Raw genomic sequence first — 24699 nt, 5'->3', positions numbered from 1 at the left:
TGAAAGGGCTCAGATGCAGTGAATAGAGGAAGAGAAATGATTGACGCAGTTGCCCTCAGCTTTATACAATACAATGTAACATCTTTCAGCATATTGTTTGGTTTGGCCTAAACTTTACTGTTTTCATTTGTCCTTTTTGGCCACAACAGGCACTTTTCAGTGAGAAAGCTATAAAAATCAACTATACATCCAGTGGCAGACAAACAAAGTTTGCAACTAATTAACTAGCTACAATTATGCAGCATTTAAAAAGCTACCTAAAAGGCCAGATACTCTTCAGGAAGTTAGGGGAGACCACAAACAGAATTAAAAGGAAAGTGAATAATGGAGTTCGTCAGATGGCCAGAAACACGACTCTAAAAGAATGTTAGCTAATGTTGCTCCATATCTTAATTAGGCAACTGTTATTTGCTAGCTAACAAGTTCATCATATTTTCTTAAATGGTGATGTCAGGAGTTGTGTTTCCAGCTTTTGCTGCCTCCAAGTGGCCAAAAATTTATTGCAGGTTTAAGAGATATATTCATACTCTACTGTGGTTTATTATGATATTTTAGACAATTGTGTTTTTAAAACCTTGCATCAATGGTTTGGGGGAGGCTCTTTGCTGTTTAAACAGCCCTTGTACAGAAAAAGGAATGTTTTCTGGTGTCTAAGAACTTGACAGGCTTGCACAGAGCCCTGACCTCAACTTTTTTCAACCCCTTTGGGATGGACTGGAACACAGACTCTGAGCCAAGCCTCATCACCCAACATCAATAATGTCATTGTGGCTAATTGGGAGAAAATCCCTGCAGCTAGGCTCCATGTTCTTGTCCTTTCTTTTTCCCAAAAGAGAGGACATTGTTATAGCAGTGTATTAATGGCCATGGTTTTGAATTAGGTGATGAACAATCACATACACGTGGATATTTGGGTGTACATACTTTTGACCTTTCAATGCGGACAAAGTGTTTTGCCATCCATCTTTCAGGTAGTATCATTATACGATATGTGAGACTACTGCAGGTGAAGACTTTGCTACAGTATGAGACTTCCCTTTGGGCATATTAATTTTGTTAACACTGGTGTGCTGGGCTCTGGATTAATTTTTAATTACATTCAATAGTGCAGAGTGTCATCAGCCACAAGCCAGGCACAACACCTGAAGCAACAACCTTTTCCTTAGGGAGCAGGTAAGAGTCTGTGAGAATGATTTTCACATAAATGAAACCTGTGTAAATGAAACAGCTGACGCCATACTGAGTCACAAGCATGCAAACAATTTAAAGTGACCTCTCTGTTTGTCACTCGGTAGATCCAAGTAAATGTGTAGTTAAATGCTGTTGTATGGTTTGTATGTTAAGAAAATTGCAGGTGTGTCAGTTCAGATGGCATTTACAGAAAAGAAAAATAAACAAAATGTCAAAAATTATGTCATTGTAAATTCCTTCCACCTTCAGTATGAGCTGGTAGAGAAAATGCACTAAAATATGAGCAAAAATAAAACTGAATTTCAGTCTGAATATTTGAGTTTGAGTGTACTTTTTACTGTGAAGACAACTGAAGAGATTCATGTATGTTTTCTGTAGTCAGTACAGTACATTTTCCATACATTCACTCACCACTCATTGATTTATTTCTTCACCACAGCATGATCCAGGTCAAGCTAACAGCAGCAGCACACACCAGAGCTTGAAATCCAGCACACGATTACTCAAATTCACACATCTGGGGTTCAAAGGACTTGGCATTTCTGCAATCTCTGCACTTTTCACAGTTGATTAGTATTTTCAAATGGCATTAAATTCAGTCTGAGCTCTAACACAAACAGTGGGAAAGACAAGTATTCATGCTTGTATTAGCAGCAGAGCTCGGAGAACCAAATAAATGAGAATTTGATTCAAAGATTTTCAGTCAGTGTGGGATAGAGAAATAGATAGAGCGCTCCCACACTCTCGGTGTTTGAGGATATAAAATAATTGAGTGTGAGAAAGCAGAATAGATGATCACTTAGCTAAAAAAGACTCTATCATCACTTCCAGGCTTTTTGCTTATGCACACTGTGTTGGTAAAATCTAAAGCTGAGCCCCAGAAAAGAGAATCCAGTCCAGAGAGTAGTTGAAGCTGTTTCAACCTTCATTCACCTCCACGTATTAAGTGCCTGCACCTCTAATGAGGCAGAGTCCCCAAATGTGGCTCTGTAAGAGGCAAAGCACAACCATCTGTCTGTCTCACAGTCTGAGCAAGAGTTTATTCAAGTATCTTGTGGTAGGGGAAGAGGGGCAAGCCTTCAATGAAAGCAGGAATGTCCATGATAGCTACGGCAGCAGTCATCTTGGGGGAGGCTGGAAGGAAGGTGAGTTTTGACACCTCCCCATAGGTAGAGCCACTTAAATCCTCCTGTCTGCCCTCTTCTCCTTCTTGTTTTTTACTACCACCTTCCTCATCATTCTCTTCAGGACCAAATCCCACCACCTTAGGTAGACAGAGAGAGTTTTATTTAAATGCAGTGTTTACAGGTGCACAGAAAAGTAAAATAAAAAAGCTGCATATCCCTCTCTTGCTCTACTGAACATCCACAGGCATACAAACATGAAAGCATTGCTTACGTGCACGCTGAGTTTGCGGCTGTTCTGTCCTTGATGTTCGTGGAACCAGGAGACCAGCTCATCCCTGGTTATCTGCTTCAGAGCCTCGATCTGAACACACAGAGACACAAATGGTGTCATCAAATAAAAATGTAACACTCTGTGGTTTAAACTGTAGTTTCAAAGCAAACACTGATTCTGTTTTAAGAAAAATTAGAAACAAAGATTGTTCAACTTACACAATCTAAGAAGTTTGAATGTTGAATAGATTAGTGAAACTTCTTTAATAGTAAATGTTAACATTTGTAATGATAAATTGCTTTAATCTGAAGAGCAAAGATTAACAGGGGGAAACTGTATAATTAGGTCAAGTTTGAGCTCAGACTCAGTACAAGTTACGTCTACCAGGACAGAGGTTTTACCTCTCTACAGGGCACACTGATAGGTATATGAGTTCCTTTATTACATCAGTTATATCCGTTTTAAACTAAGTGTAATATTCCTTTACCTGTTGTAAATGTGCATAAAATAACCTAAGTGGAAATAGCAAAAAAAAGCAACGATGAAATGCTATGATGCATCAAGTTTAGTGGGGCGAGATCAATTATGTAAAATTATCTTGAGTATGATGGCATAAAGGTGTTACTGTGACAGTGGGCTGTCCCCTGGTTTACATGTATGTTGCTTTCTATAGGTTAATTTTGTGCATATTATATTATAATGTGTATCCATAAGCTGTTCTTTTTGACAACTGTCTCTAACTGAACCATCTGGGATGAGATCAACTCTACTAATCTACTCTAGTTGGCAGTATTAGGTTCAAGATTTTGACGTAAGCTGAAATAAGAGTTTATTTTTTGTGAATTTGGTGTTCCATATTTGGCTAACCAAAGGTTGACAATACTTTGAGAATGTACTCCCATTGTAACAGAGATAGACTATCCCCATGTGGAAGTAAAAGAATGAATTGTGAGTCAAAACAAGCTTCCTGAGAGCATAAAGAGGAAATATGCATGTATGTGTCCTCACCTCTCTATTAAGCCTGTCAAACACATACTGCTGTGTTACCACCTCGGCCCAGTTCCTGTCCACCTCCTCCCCGAGGTGTGTGTCCTCACACTCCTTCAGCTTCACTAAAGCAGTCACCTGTACAAAACACACATACAGTACATTACAGTTTCTATACACTGTTGATTGTTTGATAAGTTGAAGTGTAACAGCAGATCTGAATGCACACCTGGTTCTGATGTGTTGTTAATCTATGTATATCAGTTATTGTGACTTTTCTGTTTTTCTATATCTATGGGAAACTCACAAGCACACAAACGCACAAAATAACACACACACAGACACAGACCTGAGTATTAAAGGCCTCCTCAGTCAGCTCATTGAGCGTCTCCCCGAAAGAAGTCAAGAACTCTTCAATCTTTAACTCCACCAGCTCGGTACTGAGAGAGAAAAGTTCAAGTGAGGTAAGAGATATTGTATATTATATATGGGCTATAGGCTGTGTTTGATTCTTTTCTTCATTTATCAGTTCTGCTGGCTTCTCTTTCTGGGGCCACATAGATAAATTGTAGCTTGGGTTTGGGTGAACAACAAGATAAATTATACTTTGGTTTTGGGAAAGCAGTTAAGATAAATCGTATCTTGCTTTTGAGCGAATGAAATGAAAGGTTACAATTGTATTGCAGACTCACTTGAACTTGGTGGCCTGTGTTTCCACGGTGACAGAGAAGCCAAGAATGCCTGAGGTGTTTCTGCAAGTGGGGTAGACATGGTACCTGCAGAAGAGACTTGATTTATTTACTGTGGATAAATGGAAAAACAATTTTCCAATGTAACTGGAGCGAGCTTATGAACATTACTAGCTTGCAAATTTTAGACATGCACAACAAAAATCCTCCAGTCTCCAAACAAGATCAGTTAGTTCTTCTGGAAAGCAAAAATAAAAATCCATATTAAAGACAGAGACATGTGGCGGAGACAGCAAGCACATTTACATAGATCTGTTTTTATACACATTCAAGTTTCAATTTTTGCATAAAATAACCTGAGTGGAATTCGCAAAACTAATTTAAATAAGTCAAACAAAGTCAAAAATAAGTGTTACAGAGTTGGAAAAGTTGGCATATTGGAAAGCAACAATGAAATGCCAGGATGTATCAGATTTAGTGGGACATGATCAGTTATGTAAACTTGATATAATACAAATAAATACAAAAAGATGTAATACAATATGCTTCACAAAAGATGAATAACATTTACTGTAAATAAATTACAATTCATATTATAGGTGAGGTAAAATATAGTAAACATTTCTAGGTGAAAAGAAGTTTGAAAAGATGAGTTTTAAGGATTTTTCAAGTTTAATGGAAACATGATTCAAATTGTATTTTGCCAAACAAAAGTAAAAAAAAGCAAACATAATTAGACACCCACCCCAGAGTCTCTTTGGTCCGGAGGAAGTCAAAACAGGGTTCCTCCATGTGCATCTGAAAGAAAACAACAGCTCAGTCAAAGATGGAGGGATAAACAAGTAGACAAACAGAATAAATGGAGAAAGGAGGTAAAACACTTCAGCACTCACCACCAACAGTTCCATCAGTGTGTGTTCCCTCAAGGCCTTGGGGCCAGACTAGATAAAAAGTGTAGAGAAAGAAAAATAGGAGTGAAATAGCGTGCCTTTAAAAACAAAGGATGTTAAATTGGTAGATATTAAGATATTAAAGAAGTACTGTAGACGTGTTTTTGTGTATGTACCTGGTAGTAAACAGTGACCTCAGAGTTGGCGTCTCCCTTATTGAGTGATTTGACTTTACAGATGTGGTGCTTCAGAGGAAGCTCCACCACTCTGAACATCACTGGCACCTCCACTGGCAGCTTGGAGAACTGCAACTTGCTGCCAGAGGAGAAGAAAGGAGGAGAAAAGGGAGGATGGGAGAAGGGGTGAGAGAATGAAAGAAGTGAGGAGGGACATAGGAAAGGAAGAATGAAGAGAGATTAAAAAAAAAAACAACAGAGTGGAGCAAGTGAAAGGTGAGTCATGGATTCAACAACTGAAGCTAATGCAAATTACTGTGTGTGCCAGCTAACAAATCCATTTGATTGTATAGTATTGGTGTTCTCATTACGAAGTGCATTCAGAGTAATAGCTGACTTACTCTGTGACATATTGCAGGAACTCCACTGACTCCTGTGGAGGAAATATAATAAAGGATATTGAACAGGTACAACGTAAGAGAGAGAAAGAGAGAGGAGAAGAAGCGAGCAAAACATGAGGACAATGTCAAGTACACTCATAATCAATTGATGCAAGTACAGACATGAGCATTAACTAATTAGCTAATTTCATTTCATTGTTAATCAATCTACATGTCCATTTATTGACTGCCATCCACTCACAGCGCTGCTGAAATTGCCCTGCACCAGTCCTTCAGCGTACAGCTTAGCCCTGAAGCTCCGGATGAACTCCATCAGCTCATCGCTGGTCAGACCAGCTGTCAGAGCCTGATACTTCTCCACCATGGACCAGCGAGAGTGCTCCAAGATCAACAAACGCACGTCCCTGAGAGAGAGAGGAAAGGATGAGAGGAAGAGGAGGAGGAGGAGTGAAAGAGAGAGAGAGAGAGGAAAAGAGGATAACAAGAGTAGGAGGTTTTTCTATTTAGGGCTGTCACACATTTCACCACTAGAAGGCATCATAGACTTGGAGATGACTTAAGCGGCAGGATGATATTATCTGGGGAAAATAAAGAGATAGAGGGTAAACAACTGACTTGCCGAGTTTCTCAGGTTTAATGAGGATGTTGAAATAGGTTTTCTTGAGCTGCTCCGCGAACATGCTGAAGACATCAGGCGAGACAGAAAAATCAGCCAGGTGATCAATGATGAGGTGGAACAGCAGCTACAGAGAGAAATGAGAGGGAAAGAAAAGCAGAAGAGATGGAAAATCATCATTATCATGTATCCAAAATAAAAAACAAACCCCAACATACGTGTGTGTGTGTGGGTGTGTGTGTGATGTTTATGTGACAATGCATATACAGTATATGAGTAATTTTACTCAGATTAGCTGTTAAAGTTTCTATGTGTGGAATTTTTATGTGCATCATTGATCTAATGATCTAATTGATCTAAAGGTTTTTGTTTATAGAAAATTCTTGTGAAAATCCTTGAAAGTCTTGTAATAATAATTTTTACCACTGGATGGCTTTAAATATTCTTTAAACATTAAATACTATAAGAATATACTGTATATCAGTGGAGGCTGGTCCATAGAGGCAGAGGAGGTTGATCCTCCTCTATTTTTTGAAAGGGGAGATCAAAATATAAAAAAGAATATTTGGTTGAAATAAACCATTACAAATCTCAGTGTTATTTATAAAGTATTTTTTCTCTCTTCTTTGGAAAAAATCCATTACTGAAATTCTGTTAAAAATGCTTCAACAGCGACACCTGCAGGGCGGGAGGATAAAGAGCAGTGTGTGTGAAGTGGTGGTGGGGGGGGTGCAATTGGTGGAGGTGGAGTGGGGGACAGAGGAGGACGGGTGCCTGCTGTCCTCCGCATGGCGGGATCTCTTACATTGGACTCAATGTATTTCATTTTTTTTCATGCTAACCTGTGATTGGCCATGACACGTAAAATGACGCTTCAAGGGAGGCTGTCCTCCCTTACCAATCAACAACCAGAATGCAATATTGACATTGAGTTGGTCCAATGATAGTTTCCAGAATTCAGGTCTGGCTGCCTGCTTCTGACCGTTTCTTTAGTTTGTTTTTAAGCTGATCGTAGTTGATCTGTGATCTGTACGGATCGCCCCCCACTATATTTCTGTATACCAAGAAAATATATAGGAAACACGTGTAAATCATGTGATATGTTGTCTGTTTTTGATGAGAACATAAATTTGTTGTCACAATAGAACAGTACTATAAATTCGAATTTCACTTTGTTGGTAAAATGACACATTTGATCCACTCCGTGGCTAAAATGAGCACTTCTTTGTTTAAAGACATTATGTATATGCTAAATGTCTTTAAAGAAGCAGCCTTTTCACCACTCAAGCAAATTGTTTTATTGGCATATAAAATTGCCCCCCAACCCTCCGATTTCATCAGGTGGGGGACAATGATATAGTTTGATGCGGTTTATTGTAACATTCCATGTTGCTTTTCCTCTTGTCCTCCCTAATTTTTTGAGTCACCAGCCGCCACTGATATATATATATATAAATATATATATATATAAATAAATTTAATAGTGGGAACTACTTTTTAATAAGGCATACTTATTAGAAACAAATTGTTTGTACGTTGTCTTGACTGGCTTTAATATTGATGAATGAATCTTGTACTGACCTATGTGACATTTAATAACTTGTCTTGTCTTGTCTTTTTATTACACTCCATTAAGAAATTATTTAGTACCCATTAACAAAGCTATTGGTAACAACTTATAGACTTTTTAAAAGTATTAATTTTTATAGAGCCATACCAAACAGTTATATACAACGTACAAAATGTGATCAATGGTTACTTAAAGAAATTATGACAATAAAGTGAAATGTAGTGTTATGGAGTAGATTTTAAGTAGGAAAGTAATTTAATAGCTTTTAATCAGTGTGAAAGGATTTTAAATTTGTCACTTTATTGCCTCAATTCTATTAAGTTCAGTCTACTCAATATCACGCCTCCTTGTTGGCTTGATATTTAAATATTGCAATTTTAATATAGCCAAGAGTCAAATTAAAGTCAGAGTGATGACAAGACAAAACAAACTTTTACATACACTATGGACTTCTCTGATGCACATTTTGGATATGAAATGCCTTGAAATAACATTTACTACTTAGTGTGTGAGCCATATATTGTCAGAGATATCCCGTATGATGTTTGTGTGGATGTGTATGCTTATGTATCAATATCTGCATGTGTACCATCTTCCAGATGCATTTACTCACAGGTAGCTTGTGGTTAAAGCCTTTAACCTTGATGACCAAGCCATGCTCACCGGCCACTAGTTTATACTCCAGCTGGGCCACTTCAGCCTCATAGGCCGGCTCTGCCAGGTAGTGGCACAGGATATTGACCAGAAGGTCAAACAAGACCACGCTGGGAGAGAGGGAAGAGAGGAGGAAGGATAAAGGGAGAGATAAAAGAGGTGGAAGAAAAGGAAAAAGGTGAGAAAGACGAGAAGGAAAACAGGAAGCAGGAAAGTGAACAAAGTCAAAGGATGGAGAGATGGAGGAAATGAGAGAGAGGGTGAAAGACATGAGGGAACAAAAGAGAAAGACAAGAAACAAAGGAGAAAGTGATGAATAAGATAAAAAGTGAAGAGTAGAGGATGGAGGACGGATAGAGGAATGATGGCAAAAGAGGGAAAAAGGGAGGAAAATAGTGGAGAAGAGAAACCACACAAAAGGAAAAAGAGTGAGGGATGGCAGAAAAGCAAGAAATGTTAATGAATTTTAAAGCAGGAAAACAAACACTATTTTCTGAAGGTCATACTTGAGTCTGAACTCACTTCTTAGCAGATTGCTGGATTACAGGAGAGATTATGTGGAATCTGATGTAGGCTGCAACAGGAGAAAGGACAAACAGTGTCAACATCTCCCTGATGATATTTAATGTCCTTCTGGAAACATCTTGCATGCTCAATGATGCACACAGTAAAAGCAGTCACTGTCACACACACACACACACACACACACCTTTAGGGATTTTGAATTTGCTGTCCTTCTTGTACCACAGGCAGCCCATGTCGCTGTCGGCTATCCGGACAGGATAGTCTGTGTCCGGGCAGTCAGAGGGCTTCAGGGTGAAGTCAGTGGCTGAGCAAAATGCACATAAACAATAAAAAAATATCATTCCACTTGGTCCAATCTCATAAATAATGTGTGAGTTTCAAAAATTCAGTATGTCCAGTTTGGGAAAAACATACAACCACTTGTCAACACAGAGGAAGATGTCTCCCGCTCCAAATAAATGATTCAGGAACTCTTGGGACAAATAAGTGAAGACGCGTAGTTTCTCCACGTTTTTTTTCAAAATTGGCCATACCGTTCTGTCGCCTTCCAAAATGTATAGACGATCACGGTGCCAAAATGCATTAGCCCTGAAAGTTTGGTCAGAATTGCACCACCATTGCAGAGATGCCTGAGATATGATTAAAAATCCTCACATTTAATTGATGTACATTAAAATAGGTTTGGTTATACAAAGGTAGACCAGTAAAGACAGAACCATAATTACGTGAGGACCAGTGAGTTCACCAAAAAAAAAAGTTGGTGAGTGGCGCTGTAATCATTACTGGGGTGTTGGGAAGTGAAAAATCACAGACATGTGTGCTCCTGATAGGATTAAAATCAGTGACCAGCGCAGTAATATAGAAATCACCCCACCTCCCCTTGAGAAATAAATCCCCTCTGAATGGGGCTTAAGATATAAAGGATAAGTTAACAATGAATAAGAACATCTCCATTAGATCAGTGACTTAACAATGAACTGCCAAATAGGCGACTGTTCCTCCAAGTTTGGTCGATATATCTGAGTACTGCATTTGTTGGACGGATGAATGGAGAGCAAAAGTACAAACTACTGGACCACGTCTTGTTCATGATCATCTCATTGGACACTTTTCAGATACTTGCCACAGTTTTGGGCAACAACAACCAACTTTTTAAAAGTTAATTCACCCACCGATGAACTTGTTCTCAGCAGGAAGATGGAGGTCACTGTTTAGCTCCACGTTTCCTGTCCAACGCTCCATCCACTCCTGCTGGATGTCTGTGTGAAGGAGGAAAAAACAGGACAGATACAATTAAATTTCCATTTAATTGTGAATATTTTAAGTTATATATTTTAAACCATGAGTAAAAGTCTAAAAGAGATTCGCGGTTTGGATTTATAATTTGAATGAGGAGCTTAAACCCTTCATTTTATTGAAAATGAAATATTTGTTTTGTAAATTTTTGCTTCAAATGCTGTTCCAACACTATTGTTTGCCATCTAAAAGACAGAGATAAATGCTGGCATTTATGCTGCTGGCTGCCTGCATTATATCAGGGTGAATATCACTGCACAAGGGGGGAAAAAAAAGACATTGTATTCACTGAATGCCTACATTGTGCGAAGGAGCTGTTACACTGAAAACAAGCACACACAGAAACACACCCTCCATGCTGTATTGTGTGCCAAACCACTTCTCCCTGAGGGGACACTGGCCCTCGTGTTCTGGTGACAACAGCATCAGGTTGGACTTCTCAGGGGTGAGGAGGGACAGAGCTGCACTGATCACCTACACACACACAAACACACAAACACACACGCACGCACAGACATACAGGCAAATAAAGTCAACTTTTCAGCAAGTGAGGAGAGCAAATTTTGTTTTCTCAGTTGCTAAATTACTTGTTTATGTGAGAACGGTTTTAGCTGTCAATCACAGTAAGAGGCAGAAAATCTGAGCAGAAGATACTTTCATCACAGAAAATGCAAAGCCACAATTAGACTTAAATTTTTGATGCAAAGTAATATCCACCAATCAGAGACTATACCAACTCTAACAAATATATTTCTCACACCAAACTTCTACTAAGGTGTATAAATCATCAACATATCAGACAGGAAATACATCTATATTTTTCTTTTTTCAAGTGACCTAATTCATTAATACCCTTTTTCAATCTAAAAAAGGAAGTTTTAGAATAAAATCCTGAACTGGTTCACTCCCCTGAACCCTGAACGAATTAACTTACTTCTGGATTAAAGTCAAACATCAGCTGATCTCCTGTTAGGAAATCTTCTTTCGGGAACAGCTGCATGTTCTCACAAATGTCCTCCACGTACTCTATAGGGTCAATCTGAGAAAGAGGAAATCAAATATAGCTTTTAACCTCCCAGTTACACTTATAAAAACACAATATTGAATCACTTTTTTATCCAAAAAGCATCTAACACAGCAGCACATGAATATATAGATTCTTACCTGCTCCTGATAGTGAAACTCATTCGCTTCAATCTTCTGAATCTCTTCATATATTCTGAATGCATGACCAAACAGACAGAATAATTACCCTTATTCATCCAAGACAGAAGCTCATCAACGCTCAGATTAAGGAACACAACAAAAACATCAACAATAAAGCTATTAATATATAATTGAAGAAACAAATACCCATTAACCTATCAATAACCTGTGTAATGTCACAGTTATTACTTCCAATCTTACTGTGTACTAAAAAGCCACACAGACAGAATATAGAGGTTGTGTTTGATTATAAAAGCATTTTTTTTGTAGCTAATGTGCCTCTGTTGTGCCGTTTTGTGAGACTGCGTGTGTGAGCGACAGCACCTTTGCTGTGGTCCGAGTGTCTGCAGCATCTTCAGGTACTGGAACACCAGGTGAGTCACCTGTGAAAAACCCACAGACACACAGAGATTAGACACTATGACATGAAAAAGCTTGAGCCTAAATGAGTCATTACCACATTCATTTGTTGGTAAAATCCCTCTTTGTTACTAGAAATGACAGAGTTTATGTGAAATGTATTGTTGATTTTGATAAACCATAACAATTACACTGATGTCAGAAAGAGGCAGCCAATCATGTTCCCTAAGATTATTTGATTACAGTTATTACACCGAGCTATGACAATTCATTTGGAAAAGATGTTTTCATTAGAAAAACTGAAGAGACAGTAATGCGTGTCTTTATTCGCCCCCCGTTTAGAGATTCAAGCATGTAAATGAAAATGTCACCTCTGCTTTTGTGAATAAAGAGGAATAATCATTAACTGTGAACAAAGGAATCCTCAGTCCTGACCAATCTGTTTTTAAGAGAGAGAATACAGGCCAACACAGGCCTTTCATAATTGCTGTGCATGCAACAGAAAATAGGCAACTCTTCTTTGAAATCTGAACAGTTCCCTGAGGTTATTCAACTCTAAAATGGTAAACCTTTGGTACTTTAGGGTACATTTAGTTGTTTTCTTATGTTTTTTTTGTAACGATTAGTCATATTTTATGTTTTCTAATATGTTTAGGTTCTCTTGAATTGTAAACCTTTGGCAACTGGCTCTTTTGTATGCTGTGTTAAATGCTGTCCTTTCTGTCCTCTACTATGAGTGCACTTAAACAAGTTCCTAACAATGTTTGTTGTAACTGCAATTAAGTTAAGTAGCATTTTTCCGAGGTGCAAGTGCACCAAAAAAGAGTTCTTTTGTTGTGTTTCCATCACCAGTTTCATATTGTAGAGACTTGCTGTGTGTCGAATGGGAGGAGATGACCATCAATCTACCAGAACCTACTGGATTCTTAACTGTATTAACTTATATATGACTTAATTGGAGCACTGTGTGCCACACTTGACTGCAGTTTGTGTCCTGCACTGTGTTTCAGAAAATTAGCACCCTGTGATCCAAACAACTCCAGGTTCATCCTCTCTGAGACGCAAGGGATGAAGTGCTCTAGATTACAAAAAACTATGTCCTCAAGGCCGCTGCGGCATTTATACAGTAGTTTTCAATTTGTTGACTGAAACATTTTCCATTAAAAATTTAAGATTAGAAAACAGTCCTGTTGAATGATCACCAACTGCCTCCCTGGTTAACACAAGAGTTGTTATAGCAACTGATCACACAGATTGCCTTCTTGAAATTACCTGTTGTATTACTGAAAACAGAGACGAATAGGCCGGCTGGGTATATCTAAGTTACACTGCTACCAGGCTCTGCTGAACGAACAGTCAAGTATGTCAACATTCAACAACTGATGATATGAATGATATACCTATAAATCAGAGATGAATGTGTACACTGTTAAATATTTTTACATGTTTTTCTCTGCTTAGGCCTGAGTCTGTGTTTCACTATATCAAGAATACGAAAAAAAAAAAAAAAGATACCTGATAGAAGTTTTGGAAACCTTCGTCAGTGAGGGTGATGGAGATGGAGAAGATGGAGTAGGTGGTGTTTTGGTCAAAGCCAGTTTCACTGTTGCCTCCAAACAAAGCCAGAGCCCAGCACCTACAATCACATACACACACACACACACACAAAAACACACAAACATAAATTAACATTGATTTAAAAACAGGACTGCTGGATGATTCACTTGCTGCAATAGGCTGGAAAAGAGAAAGCACATTAAGTGTTGAAATATGAGCAGGGCAGTAAGTAGAAAATGTGTCACTTCATGTTTCTAGATTGCAGACCATTTCACAAATGCTTTTGTGTTCCCGTTGGGACAGTCGGCTCAGCTTTAAAAACGCCAGAATGAATAAATAAGATGCGATTATTGTGTTCGTCCTGCCTCGCAGCAGCCATCGCTTTTTATTCATTTAAAGAATGAAAAACAACTTGAAGACGTTTGAAACTTTCTTGAGTCGGGCAATCCATCACAGTGAACGTCGTATCTGCTTTTATCTGTATAAAAGGCATGTTTCTGTTGTGTGTTGATGCCCTTTAAAACCTTTTCACTCAAGTAGAAATGATGTTCACTGTGATGGATCACATCAAGCAAGTTTTAAATATCTGAATGTTTTCATACTGGACTGAACTGAAAACCAGTAGCAGGAAAAGCATGACAAAAAAAATGTATAGTATACTTTTTTAAAATGATATGCAGATGTAGAGTATAATCTGTTGTATAGTAAATACACTGAAAAAACACTGATATGCTCCTTTAAACTTTGCGACAGCCAATTGGTGGCGTCCCAGACACATGTGCGGGCAGACCATTCCCAGATTTCAGTGATGGGGAAAATAATGGCCCAATTTGAAACCAGCCTCTCAGCCCCTGATGTTGAAATTGTCTGAACTCAATAAAAACAACCACTCTATTGCCTCAGCAGTTTGTTTCAAATGGGAATTGAGACTGAGTACACTCAAATCTCACTGTTGTCATTTATCAACACATGAAAATAGCAGACACAGTAAACAGGAATATTCTATCAAATGCTCAAAGTGGTGCTGATGGTAAAGGGACTGTTGGATGGGCTCTTGGTATTGTGGGACTATAGGGTTTGGTGAATCACTTTGCCACTTATCAACAAGAGGCTGAAATGCTCTTGTAAAACCACATCCAGGGATGAGAATGTATGAATCACATTGACAAGTGGGCTGGCAAAGTGTATAGTTTGAAGATTGGGCTCAAACACTCAGGGCTCCCTCTGAGCTTGAAAAAGCTCATGTATACCGAGCAAATTGAAGACCTTTTAATTGGGTTTTGGAGTACCCTCGAAACAGAAAAACAAACAGACAGAGGCAATAACACTCACTTCTTCCTGAGCACTGAGAGGATGCTTCCTGTGCCTTCATGGCCAATCAGCCACGAGATGTAGTGGAGAGGCTTCACTCTGAAAAGAGGAGGGATGAACATGAAAAGGAGAAACAAAAAAACATTGATGCAATCCCTCTACAATCATGCTATCTTTTGGCTTGTCTAATTCTATGTTTATATGAAGAGGCACCACTCTGGAGAAAGGAGACAGGGACATGGAAAAAAGAGAAAGAAACACATTTCATGCAATTTCTCTAAAGTCTGGTTCATAACAGCCTGTTATGAACCATCTAAATCTGCCTGTATGTGCCTTGTGCTGTATATCTATTGCATTGTCATTAGCTCACCTGTAGTGTTTCTCCTGAGGGGGAAGAGCCCAGGTGATGTTCAAAGCGTGAACTTTCCTAACAGGAACGACTGCAAACACACAAACACAAAAGTTAGTGAGTGTTAGGATTCATACTGCTGCTGGATTCTATTTCCTCCTAACCTTTTTTTTTTTTGCTTGTGATACATTAAAACCAAGCTACATCTTATCAGTCTGCATATGTTTACAGATTGTGTGCATTTCAACCACAGGGTAACATTTCCTTCTCAGATTGTTTTATTTGAACACTTTTTAGAGCCCTGAGGGGACAAAATTATCCAGTAATTCAAAAGAAAAAAAGCACAAATTAGACAAAAGCCTGAAAAAATAAACCTCTCTTTTCTGTTTTTACAATCCTTTAAACCATAATACAACCCCTATGATTTATTTTGTGACCCCCAGATTGGGAACCACTGTTCAGAGTACCCCAGATGTGTTCAATATTCAGAGATTCACAGTAAGATGGATACCTCTGTAGAGCTTGTTGAAAGCTGATGTATCAAAGGGATCCGGCATATCGGAGAAATCTGGCTTGGGGAGGCCACTGTAGACAAAAAAAAACAGAATCATGAAAGGCAACAGTCATGATATTTTATTAATTAACACCAATTAAACAATAATATACCACAGAGAAAATAATATTTTTGTTGTAATTACACTGAAGGGATACATGAAAAGCTGCTAGCAGAAGTTTGCAGATGACTGTCTCCACTTATTGTTTACATTTCACAAAAACAGCATGTTGTTGCTGCTAGGTGTAACTCTAAAAATCTTGATTTTCACTTGATGAGAATAAATTAACTTAATCTAAAAGGAGCTGAAGGAGCCTGAGAAGATTTTATAAGCTCATAGATGGGAGAATTTTTTAATCAACCCATACAGGAGCGTGTAATCCTTTAATTGAAATCATTAAAACCTGGAGGTTAACTGTGATATGCATGTCGATGCTGTCGCAATGACTCATAACGCAAACAGAGGTGGATATCTGTAAGAAAACACGACTTCAGCTTGACTTTAGGGAGAAATGATCCCTTTCAGGTGTGTGGTGTTGAGAAAAAAAAAAGGTTGAGATGAAGAGAGGTACAAAAAAAAAAAGCAGAAAAAGAAACAGAGGAAGGCTTGACATTTACATTTGAGCTCAATCTCGAAGGATATTCAGACTAAATCTATATCACAACGGCACCTCCTCTCAGTGAACGAGTGCCTCTTCTTCAATACTTACTTGTTAGGCACCTTGCTGAAGATCTCTCTCACCCACTCCTCCAGAGTGTCCAGTTTCTCTAAAGGACAGACCGAGTGAAGGAGGATAAATTAGAACTCAAGTGCGTCTCAATAATTCAAGCTGAAAACTCAGATTTACAGACTCCGAGGAGAATATTTGTTTCAGAGCACCTGTGGTGTTGAGTAAAACTTAAGTTTCGACTACAGTTTTACCCCTTGGAGGCCCAACCCGTCAACTGATTACAGTTGAATTCACATGTATGATTATGCAGTTAACATATAGATGAAAAGTCAGCACTTTCTTTCTAACCAAATGAACATGAATGTTGAAAATATACACCTGGTTTACTATTGTTTTCTCATTACTAATGTAAACAAAACAATAAAAAAACACTACAATGTCAATTAAGCTGTTGTATAGTGTGAGCCTTTGCATATATTTAAAAAAATGTTAGTCTACGTGGGTGTGATAGGAGGTTCCAGTTGTGTATTTACTTTGGTCGTGCAGAAATCCTTTTTGTTTATTTGCATTTGCATAGATTTCTGGTACCATGTATGATTGGCATTTTGGCTCTACCAGCCATAGACGACAGCATTAAAACACGAGTCTTGCCGATAAAACATTAACTTATATATGACTCAAATAGGCTGTTATATCAGTTTAGTGTGGGGCAGCTGCTCCGCAGGTGTGCTTGATTTGACTGTAACTGCAGTAACCGGGCCGAGATGAGCCTCCTGAATTTGCACCCAAAATGCTATCAAAACTTTCATTTGCAGTTTCCACCACAGCGTACATGGTCATCGACCGAGAAAGAGGCAGAAAAAAGGTGCATGCACAGCTAAAGCAACCCAAATAACAAATCAATCTGACAAAACACTCAATGCAGAGTGAAAGACGAGAGACATCCGCAGATAGAAACAGATGAAAGAGCAGGAAGAATTAACAGATGTTTAGAAAAGTTATAATTAGAATAAAAACAAGTTCTCTTTTAAATCAAACATAGAACAAACAAACAAAGATATGAGTGGAAAGTATTGTTGTTGCAACTGTGTTTATAACCTTTTTTCTGACTCAAACATAGCTTAACCATGTCATGTGATATGCTACTTCAGGACACTTTACCAGCAAATATTACTGGGACCACTACAGAAAATTGCAGATTTAATATAATATACTTAATATCCAGGAATTCACATTATCGACACTATCACTGACTATCGCTATAACAAAAACAAAAGAAAACCAACTTCACACATAGACCATACACAGTTTGTCCAGCTTTATACTAGGTTCTGACCTAGTCTTGTTTCTGCAATAAACATTCAGTAGTTCAGCATATTTACACTGTAATTCTATATAGTAGTTTAATTGTAAATGGTGGAGTCCTCCCTCCTCATGCAGGATTCAAATTACACACACACACACACACAGAACTGCAACGATTAGTTGGTTAGTCCATTAGTTGATCGACAGAAAATTAGTCAGCAGTTTTGATAATCAAATAATCATTTAAGCACTGTTTTGTTGTTTTTTTTTTAGCAAAAATGAACTGGTTCCAGCTTCCCAAATGTGGATATTATCTCATTTTCATACTCTTCTATGATAACAAACCTATTATCTTTGGGTTGGACAAAACAAGACATCTTGAAGAGTAACAATGGGCTCTGGGAACTTGGGATGGACATTTTTCACAATTTACTGACATTTTATGAACCACATGAACAATCAATAAATCGAGAAAATAATTGGTGGATTAATCGACAATGAAAATAATCGTTAGTTGCAGCCCTACACTCAGGGGATTCACAGAAAATGCTGCATGCATGTTTTTCCACTCTTACTGTTCATCATTTTATCTCACTGATAAAAGCCTCTCGGTTTACTGAGCGCATACATTGATACCTATCAATACTATCAACACATAGTGGGCATCAATATGATCAGTAGCATCAGTTGGATTGGCACAAAAAAATCTATGTATTACAGGATTCATCTCATGTCAGATCACACTTTGGAAACATAAACACTCCTCTTTGTGCTTGTATTCTTTGCCTGCGAAACTGTTCCTGATTCTGTCCTGCGTGCAGCGTGAGATCAGATCGTGTTTGCTCACAGCATGGTGGAAAAAGGCCAGTTATTGACTTTATTCTTTAACAAAACGTCACACAATGACGGAGGGGAAAAAGTTGTGTGGCTGTATTGTAACCAGATTCAGGAGTTTATTCTCTGCATTTCTGACAGAGTAGCTGGCTAAGGCGAGTGGTGGATACACATGTCATTTGGAGCAAAACTCTGGCATCTGGATTATTAAAAACACATACTGTTACTACCAGTAATGACAGCTTTAAAAGAATACAGTAAAACCTCCAGTCGGAGGACAAACATTGCTTTTATCAATATCGCTTTTAAAGCTTAAATGCCTCATTATTTTCCCACTAAAATGCGGGTTATATAAAATGTTTGTGTGAAATGTTAAACTTTCACAGTGGTTGATTTTCTAGGTGAAGACAGCGTTTATCAAACGCTCAAGGTGTCAACAGGAAGCAATTCAACTGTTTCATAAGGAGCTTTTTTTTTTTCTCAGCACAAATGTCAACACTAGTCATCATTTGACTTCTATGCAACAGTTAATTAGCTGTGTGATATTTTCTGTGAAACCTTGAAAAAACGTGTTACATAATTTGTATCTGGCTTTGTTTTGAGAAATATGGCAATTTGAGTTGATTCGTGAACGATTACAGCCGGCTGAGCACGGATGAAGTGAATCCTTATTAGAGCTGCGACTACTGATTGTTTTAATTGTTCATTAATCTACAGATTGCTTTTTCAATTAATCAATTCATTAGATGTATGAAATTAGTGAAATCAATTAAATTTCTGTCAATCTAGTTCTTGATATATAATAAATGGATATAGATTTTCCTGACCTTTTGACTGCACTGCCAGAGTCATATAGTGGGCAGAGTAGTGTTTCTTCCAGAAGGCACGCAGCCGCTTATAGACATTGATCTTCTTCTTCTTTGGCTCATGCTTCAGTGTCTCCGCGTTTCCTGGTAATGTCACAATTCAACAGGAATATAAAACACTGCAGGTAATTTGTATACAAATGCCTGGATATCAGGAAGAAAGGAAACTTGCCGTCTGTCTCGGTGCTCCTGTTTACTATTGCTGAACATACCCCAAGGAGGCCCTATGTGTATTGTGTCCCAGCGGTTATGTTTACCAACTCACCCCAGCAGAACTTGCCCATAGGGTGTCCAGGTTTGGCCAGACTGCCAAACAGCATCTCTTTCCTGTGGGAGTCCGACGGCTTAGCCAGCTGGTACTCTGATAGACAGAAGGAGAGACAGAAAACCTTGAGACGATGAAAGAAAGACGGCGATCGATGATGTGCAAAAGGGATGCGTGAGGAGAACACAGCGATTGTGGCTGATGGAAAGTTTAACTCCGAGTACAATGGCTGAAATTTAACTTCACAGCACAGAGGCACCGAGACTCACCGCTGTCAACGGCCTCCACCTCCCTATCGATGGCGTCTCGGATCATCAGGGGGCAGATGAAGAACTGAGCCCACCTAAGAGGGGGACAAGAAAGAGAGGCCATAATCAGGGGCCACATACCAGCCAGAGAGAAAGAAAGAGAAAGGACACAGGTCAGACAGAAACAATCAGATGTAGACTGATACAGAACACAGACAAGAGCAGAATGGCAACTGATTGAGCGTGAAACGTTTGTCTGAGTCTCTCACACAACAGGAATCAGTTTCTCCGGTGGTTTGTTAGTTCAAACTTCATGGAAGTTATACTACAGCTTGTGATGCTACAGTGACTTCCTGTTTACATGGTTGATTGCTTTTGAGTGAACCACGCAACAGATTTTTCCCAGCAACCAATTTACACATTGCTTAACTAGCCGAGACATTTCTTAAGTTTTAATGGTACAAACCAATTTTGTTAATCACTAGTTTGATAACGAGCTAGCAGTTACTAAGTAAGACAATCCTGACCTTGTGTGTCAGTGACCAAAAGGGTAAAAGTTGAAGACATGAGTGTATTTCATCTGTACATAACACAATACCAGGACAAGGCTTTGTGTCCAAGTAGTTATCATCTCTCAGCTGGTATGTAATAACTGTTTTAATGTTTTATCACATTTATTTTCTCCTTTTCCCATTACTGTGTTTTTGTATTTATCTGTAAGTCATGATACTTTAGAAGTCCACTTCTTCAGAGCCGCTGCTCCGACAACAAAACCCTCTGATCCTTCCTCACCTGTCAAGAGCCTCTTTGAAGCTTTTCCTCTGGACGTCGAACTGGAAGACAGTTCTCTCGCAGTCGGTGGAGGCGTTGTCACTCCCCCCGTGCTTCTTGAGGAAAGCATCAAAGCCGTTTTCAGAGGGGTACTTCTCACTGCCCATAAACACCACTGGGACATTGCGAAAAAAAGAGTGGGGGAGTACAGAAAAGGAGGGGAGAGATTGTAAATCAAAATATAAAGATCCACAACTGCTACTTGGTGATGTACCATGGCCAAATACAGATAGCATGGCAATATATTTCCAGCCAAGCAAGAATGGAATGGGATAGCTTTTTTTAGATATAGCCTTAAAGAAAAGCTCTAAATATCGTTGTAAAAATTTGGTGTCAGTTTTGATGACAGTCTGTAAAAATGAGCAAGTGCTTCTTTTCAGACCGGCTGTTCAGGAACTATGTTCCCACAATCACATCAGTAGAGGAGACGGATATAACAATTTCCCCACTGACAGTAGCATCAATAAAGCGGAATCCAATTCGGAAGATTTGTTGCATTTCAAGAGAAAGTCTTGCGTTTTTTTGGCTGGAGGAACCTCTTGCTGTCTTACACATACTGAATGCAACAAGTTCATGCCCATTCTCTGTTGCTTGGCGAAGGGTATTTTGTGGAAATGTCAGAAATTATTAAATGAAGTAGAAGTAGACAACACAGGCTAAAGAAAAGAGGGTACCCTCGATAATCAAAATAACAAAGTAACTACTGTAATATGTAAATTGGTTTGCTCGTCCTCAGGTTTCTCTCTTTTTTCCCCCCACTTTAAAGAGTTTTTGTCTTGTTCAACTCAAGGGTCAGAGGATAGATGGAGGCTGTCATATGTTGACCAGATTATAAAGTCCTCTGAGACAATTTGTGATTTGGGGCTACATGAATCAAATGCACTTGACTTGACTGGTGATAGAAAACAATGTAAGTGAATCCAGGGGTTAATTAACCCTTGAACAAATAACGATGAGAAAAAATGACTTGAACCTCTTTGGTAAATTACTCACTGTGTTCCAGAAAGTGGGCGAGACCTGGGAGGTCACTGGGGTCACTGAAGCTGCCCACTCCAACACACAGGGCTGCTGCAGACTGGCAAACACACAATAAGGTCATGTTCAAGTCTTGCAATGCACTCACAAGATTTTGGGTACAGTTTGTGTATTTTTAACTATGCTAGCAGCGTGGCGCTAAGGATGACAATGTTGGTCGATCTGTCCGTCCACCACCTCGGTTCAGACTGAAAATCTTAACAATCATTACATGGATTACCATGACATTTACACAGACATTCATGGTCCCCAGAGCATTTAGTTCACACATTCATGTCCCCTTTAGGATGAATTATAACAAACTGATCATCCTGATTTTTCATTTAGTGCCATCATCAGGCCAGTCAGGATAGTGAACATGGTACACATGCTAGCATTGTCATTGTGAGCATGTTAGCATGCTGATGTGAGAGTTCAGCTCAAAGCGCTGCTGTCCCAAAGTACAGCCTCACAGAGCTGCTAGTATGGCTGTAGACTCTTAGTCTTGTCTAAAATATGTTTGGGTTATTTTTGCCTTTGATAATTAGACAGTATAGAGGAGACAGGACATTTACAAAAGTCCTCTCTCCTGTATCCCCTTACGGCAGGACTCGAATTGGGGATGTTGTAGTTACATGGTCAGCGTTTTTGCCACCCGGACGCCCTGTGAAGTTTGTCTATTTAACAGTACAATAGTTTCCTGTTTAAATAGTGCTGTCAGTCCTAAATAAGTGTCATTTATTTCGACTGCCCAGATATTGGATTTCAGCTCATATTTCTTCAGTTTCAACATGACTTAACTTCTCTTCTTCCTCTCCTGTTACACTTAATAGACACAGGAGACCTCCACATTACACGTCACTGTGATACCTGTTTCTCTGCATTTCCCCTCTTCTTTTTCCCCTCCATGTCGTCGTCTTCATCATCATCATCACTGCCCCTCTCATCGTCGTCGTCCTCAGACTCGTCCTCCGATTCCTCTCCAGATTCATCTTCTTCCTCCTCTTCCTCTTCGCCTTCCTCCTCTGAGTCCTCATCATCTGATGCTGCTGCTGCTGGACCGCTGTAGTCTGAGATGAGCAGAGCTCGCAGCCCGTTGGCCAGCACGACGTACCTGAGGGGAGTCAAAGTCAAAGGTGAAACAGCACACGGAGGTTGAAGACACAGTGCTGCTCATTTCATTGTCTTATTTTGAACAAGCTGTTAACTCAAATGTCTCCTAGCAAACTGCATCTTATACCCTTTGAGACTTTCTTGTTTTGTGCTTCCTCGCAGCAATTTCTGTACACCCCACAGAGGCCTGAGGCACTGGTGTGTGCTTATAGCATGAAATCGTCCCACCGAACTACAATACAGAACAATAATGTTGCACAGAGGTGGAACAGAGGCTCATTTTTGGATCTGGGTTAGTGGATCTGGGTCATTTCCTCAGCACTTTAATGCTCACAAATACAAGAAAAGAGTATCCTCAGATGTATTTCATTGCACATACAATCATATTAATAACAATGAGTGAGAATAACTGCAGAATAGAGGAAATTAATGATGTAACAGGAAAGCAATTCATAATTTAAATACTTGGGAGGATGGAAACATCTCAGGAATTGGAAAAGGATTTGTTTTCAAGTGTCTTAAAACATTAGTCAGGTGGCCATATGAACAGTGAATCAGTTTTACTTGCTGTAATGATTCTTCCAGATCATACTAATCCTACTAAATCATCCTTTTTGTGCTACCAAAGAGGAAATTATGTTCTAAAAAGACTGTAACTTAAGAAAGTGCCCTGTTTATATGCCTCATATCAACTTCAAATAAACTTTAAAATGTATTTTTGATACCTGTAGTTTTTGTCCCCTATCTCTTTTATTGGCAGTGATCTTTGTATGGACAGGAAGAATGATTACAGCAGGCAGAAATGTCAGTGCACATAAATGTATGTGAGTATTAATAAGACAGACTTGGAAAAAAAGTGAACCTCTCCTTTAACTTGGAAGTATGTTTTACCTGTATTGTTTGGGATCACTTGGTGACTTGATGATCTCGCTGTCTCCAGAATTGTCCTCTCCTCCTCCTGTGTCCCCTGCAGCCAGGCTCTCCTCCCGGCGCACCGGGTCTGGGTCCTCTGCTGAGGCCCCTGCTTGGACCGAGCCTAAAGAATCCGACGCCGGGGCGTTTCTGGATTTGTTCGTCTGCGGCATCCTAAGCAGAGATGATGAGACTTTGGCACTGCGGGCTGACAGCAAGGCGCGACCATTAACAACTGGACAGCTCGCTGTCACCGGTAATTTACTCCTTAGCACAGCAACACACCTTGTCAGCCTGCACACAGCTATGATGAAGACCCTAACTGACAGACGTGTATGGCAAAACTGAAAGCCCAAAAACCAGTAAAACCAACACGGATTTACCAAGACCTAGAGGCCTATAGGTTTGAACCTGAACTGTGACACACACCAGCCAGCGCCCACAATACAGCTATTCACACAGGCTGTCTGGTGGTTTCGCCCTATTCAGCTGGATGTCAGCTAAAATGTGACCCAGCCGGAGCACCACAACAAAACCTGAAGCTCTCGTCTACAAGCAAGACGACAACACATGAACCATAGAAGTCTATAAAAACAGCCAAGAAGAAATTAAACACTCTCCTTTACATACAGAGAAAGATAAACCCATATGAGTGCTACAGGCTACCAGAATTTTTTGTCAACATATTAAAATTATTCTTTAAAAAAAAAAGAAGCTTTAGCGGGTTCAGTTAGCTAATAGTTTCTTTCGAGGAAAAGCCAAAACGAAACTTTTACAAGTTGTTACTGAAGCCGGTGCATCAACAATGTATCCATACCTTCCTCCCTGCTGACAGCAGAAGGGGCCTCAGCATATGTGCATACGAGTGTCTGCCCAACAAACAGCGCTCTGATTCGCTGAGAAGTTTGGGC

The 24699-nt window shown here is 39.3% G+C and overlaps 1 protein-coding gene across 3 annotated transcripts; it reads right to left on the bottom strand.

Annotated features, from left to right (window-relative positions):
- Window positions 1-1506: 1506 nt before the first annotated feature.
- On the bottom strand, window positions 1507-24666 carry LOC121880508 (nardilysin-like). 3 transcript variants are annotated; one of them, XM_042387768.1, is made up of 32 exons: window positions 24606-24666; window positions 23768-23996; window positions 22634-22877; window positions 21743-21824; window positions 20711-20864; window positions 19940-20013; window positions 19671-19766; window positions 19367-19489; window positions 16440-16497; window positions 15688-15761; window positions 15198-15267; window positions 14849-14926; window positions 13475-13595; window positions 11924-11982; window positions 11558-11612; window positions 11328-11432; window positions 10744-10867; window positions 10270-10356; window positions 9282-9401; window positions 9095-9146; window positions 8532-8682; window positions 6348-6475; window positions 5974-6136; window positions 5733-5764; window positions 5332-5470; window positions 5159-5206; window positions 5011-5063; window positions 4269-4352; window positions 3926-4016; window positions 3598-3714; window positions 2590-2679; window positions 1507-2455 (listed from the first exon to the last, which is right to left on the bottom strand). In XM_042387768.1, the coding sequence occupies exons 2-32, from the start codon at window positions 23959-23961 to the stop codon at window positions 2231-2233; spliced, it is 3291 nt and encodes a 1096-aa protein (XP_042243702.1). In that variant the 5' UTR covers window positions 23962-23996; window positions 24606-24666; the 3' UTR covers window positions 1507-2230. The 3 variants fall into 3 exon arrangements, with proteins under 3 accessions (XP_042243702.1, XP_042243704.1, XP_042243703.1); XM_042387770.1 differs by having other exon boundaries at window positions 23768-23962; XM_042387769.1 differs by lacking the exon at window positions 24606-24666 and adding an exon at window positions 24074-24597.
- Between the last annotated feature and the right edge of the window lie 33 nt (window positions 24667-24699).

The sequence above is a fragment of the Thunnus maccoyii genome, chromosome 16 (genome assembly GCF_910596095.1).
Source record: "Thunnus maccoyii chromosome 16, fThuMac1.1, whole genome shotgun sequence".
NCBI classification, from domain to species: domain Eukaryota; kingdom Metazoa; phylum Chordata; class Actinopteri; order Scombriformes; family Scombridae; genus Thunnus; species Thunnus maccoyii.
Note: the sequence above shows the minus strand (reverse complement) of the source record. Positions and strands in the feature narration are given on the sequence as shown.

Bases quoted from the DNA above. Each gene is read 5' to 3' on its own strand.
- LOC121880508 (XM_042387768.1), bottom strand. From the start codon at position 23,961: ATGCCGCAGACGAACAAATCCAGAAACGCCCCGGCGTCGGATTCTTTA. The intron at 13,596-14,848 runs GTGAGTGTTATT...ATGTGATTGTAG, and splicing joins CTCTCAGTGCTCAGGAAGAA to GTGCTGGGCTCTGGCTTTGT. The intron at 5,471-5,732 runs GTAAGTCAGCTA...CTCCTCTGGCAG, and splicing joins TTCCTGCAATATGTCACAGA to CAAGTTGCAGTTCTCCAAGC.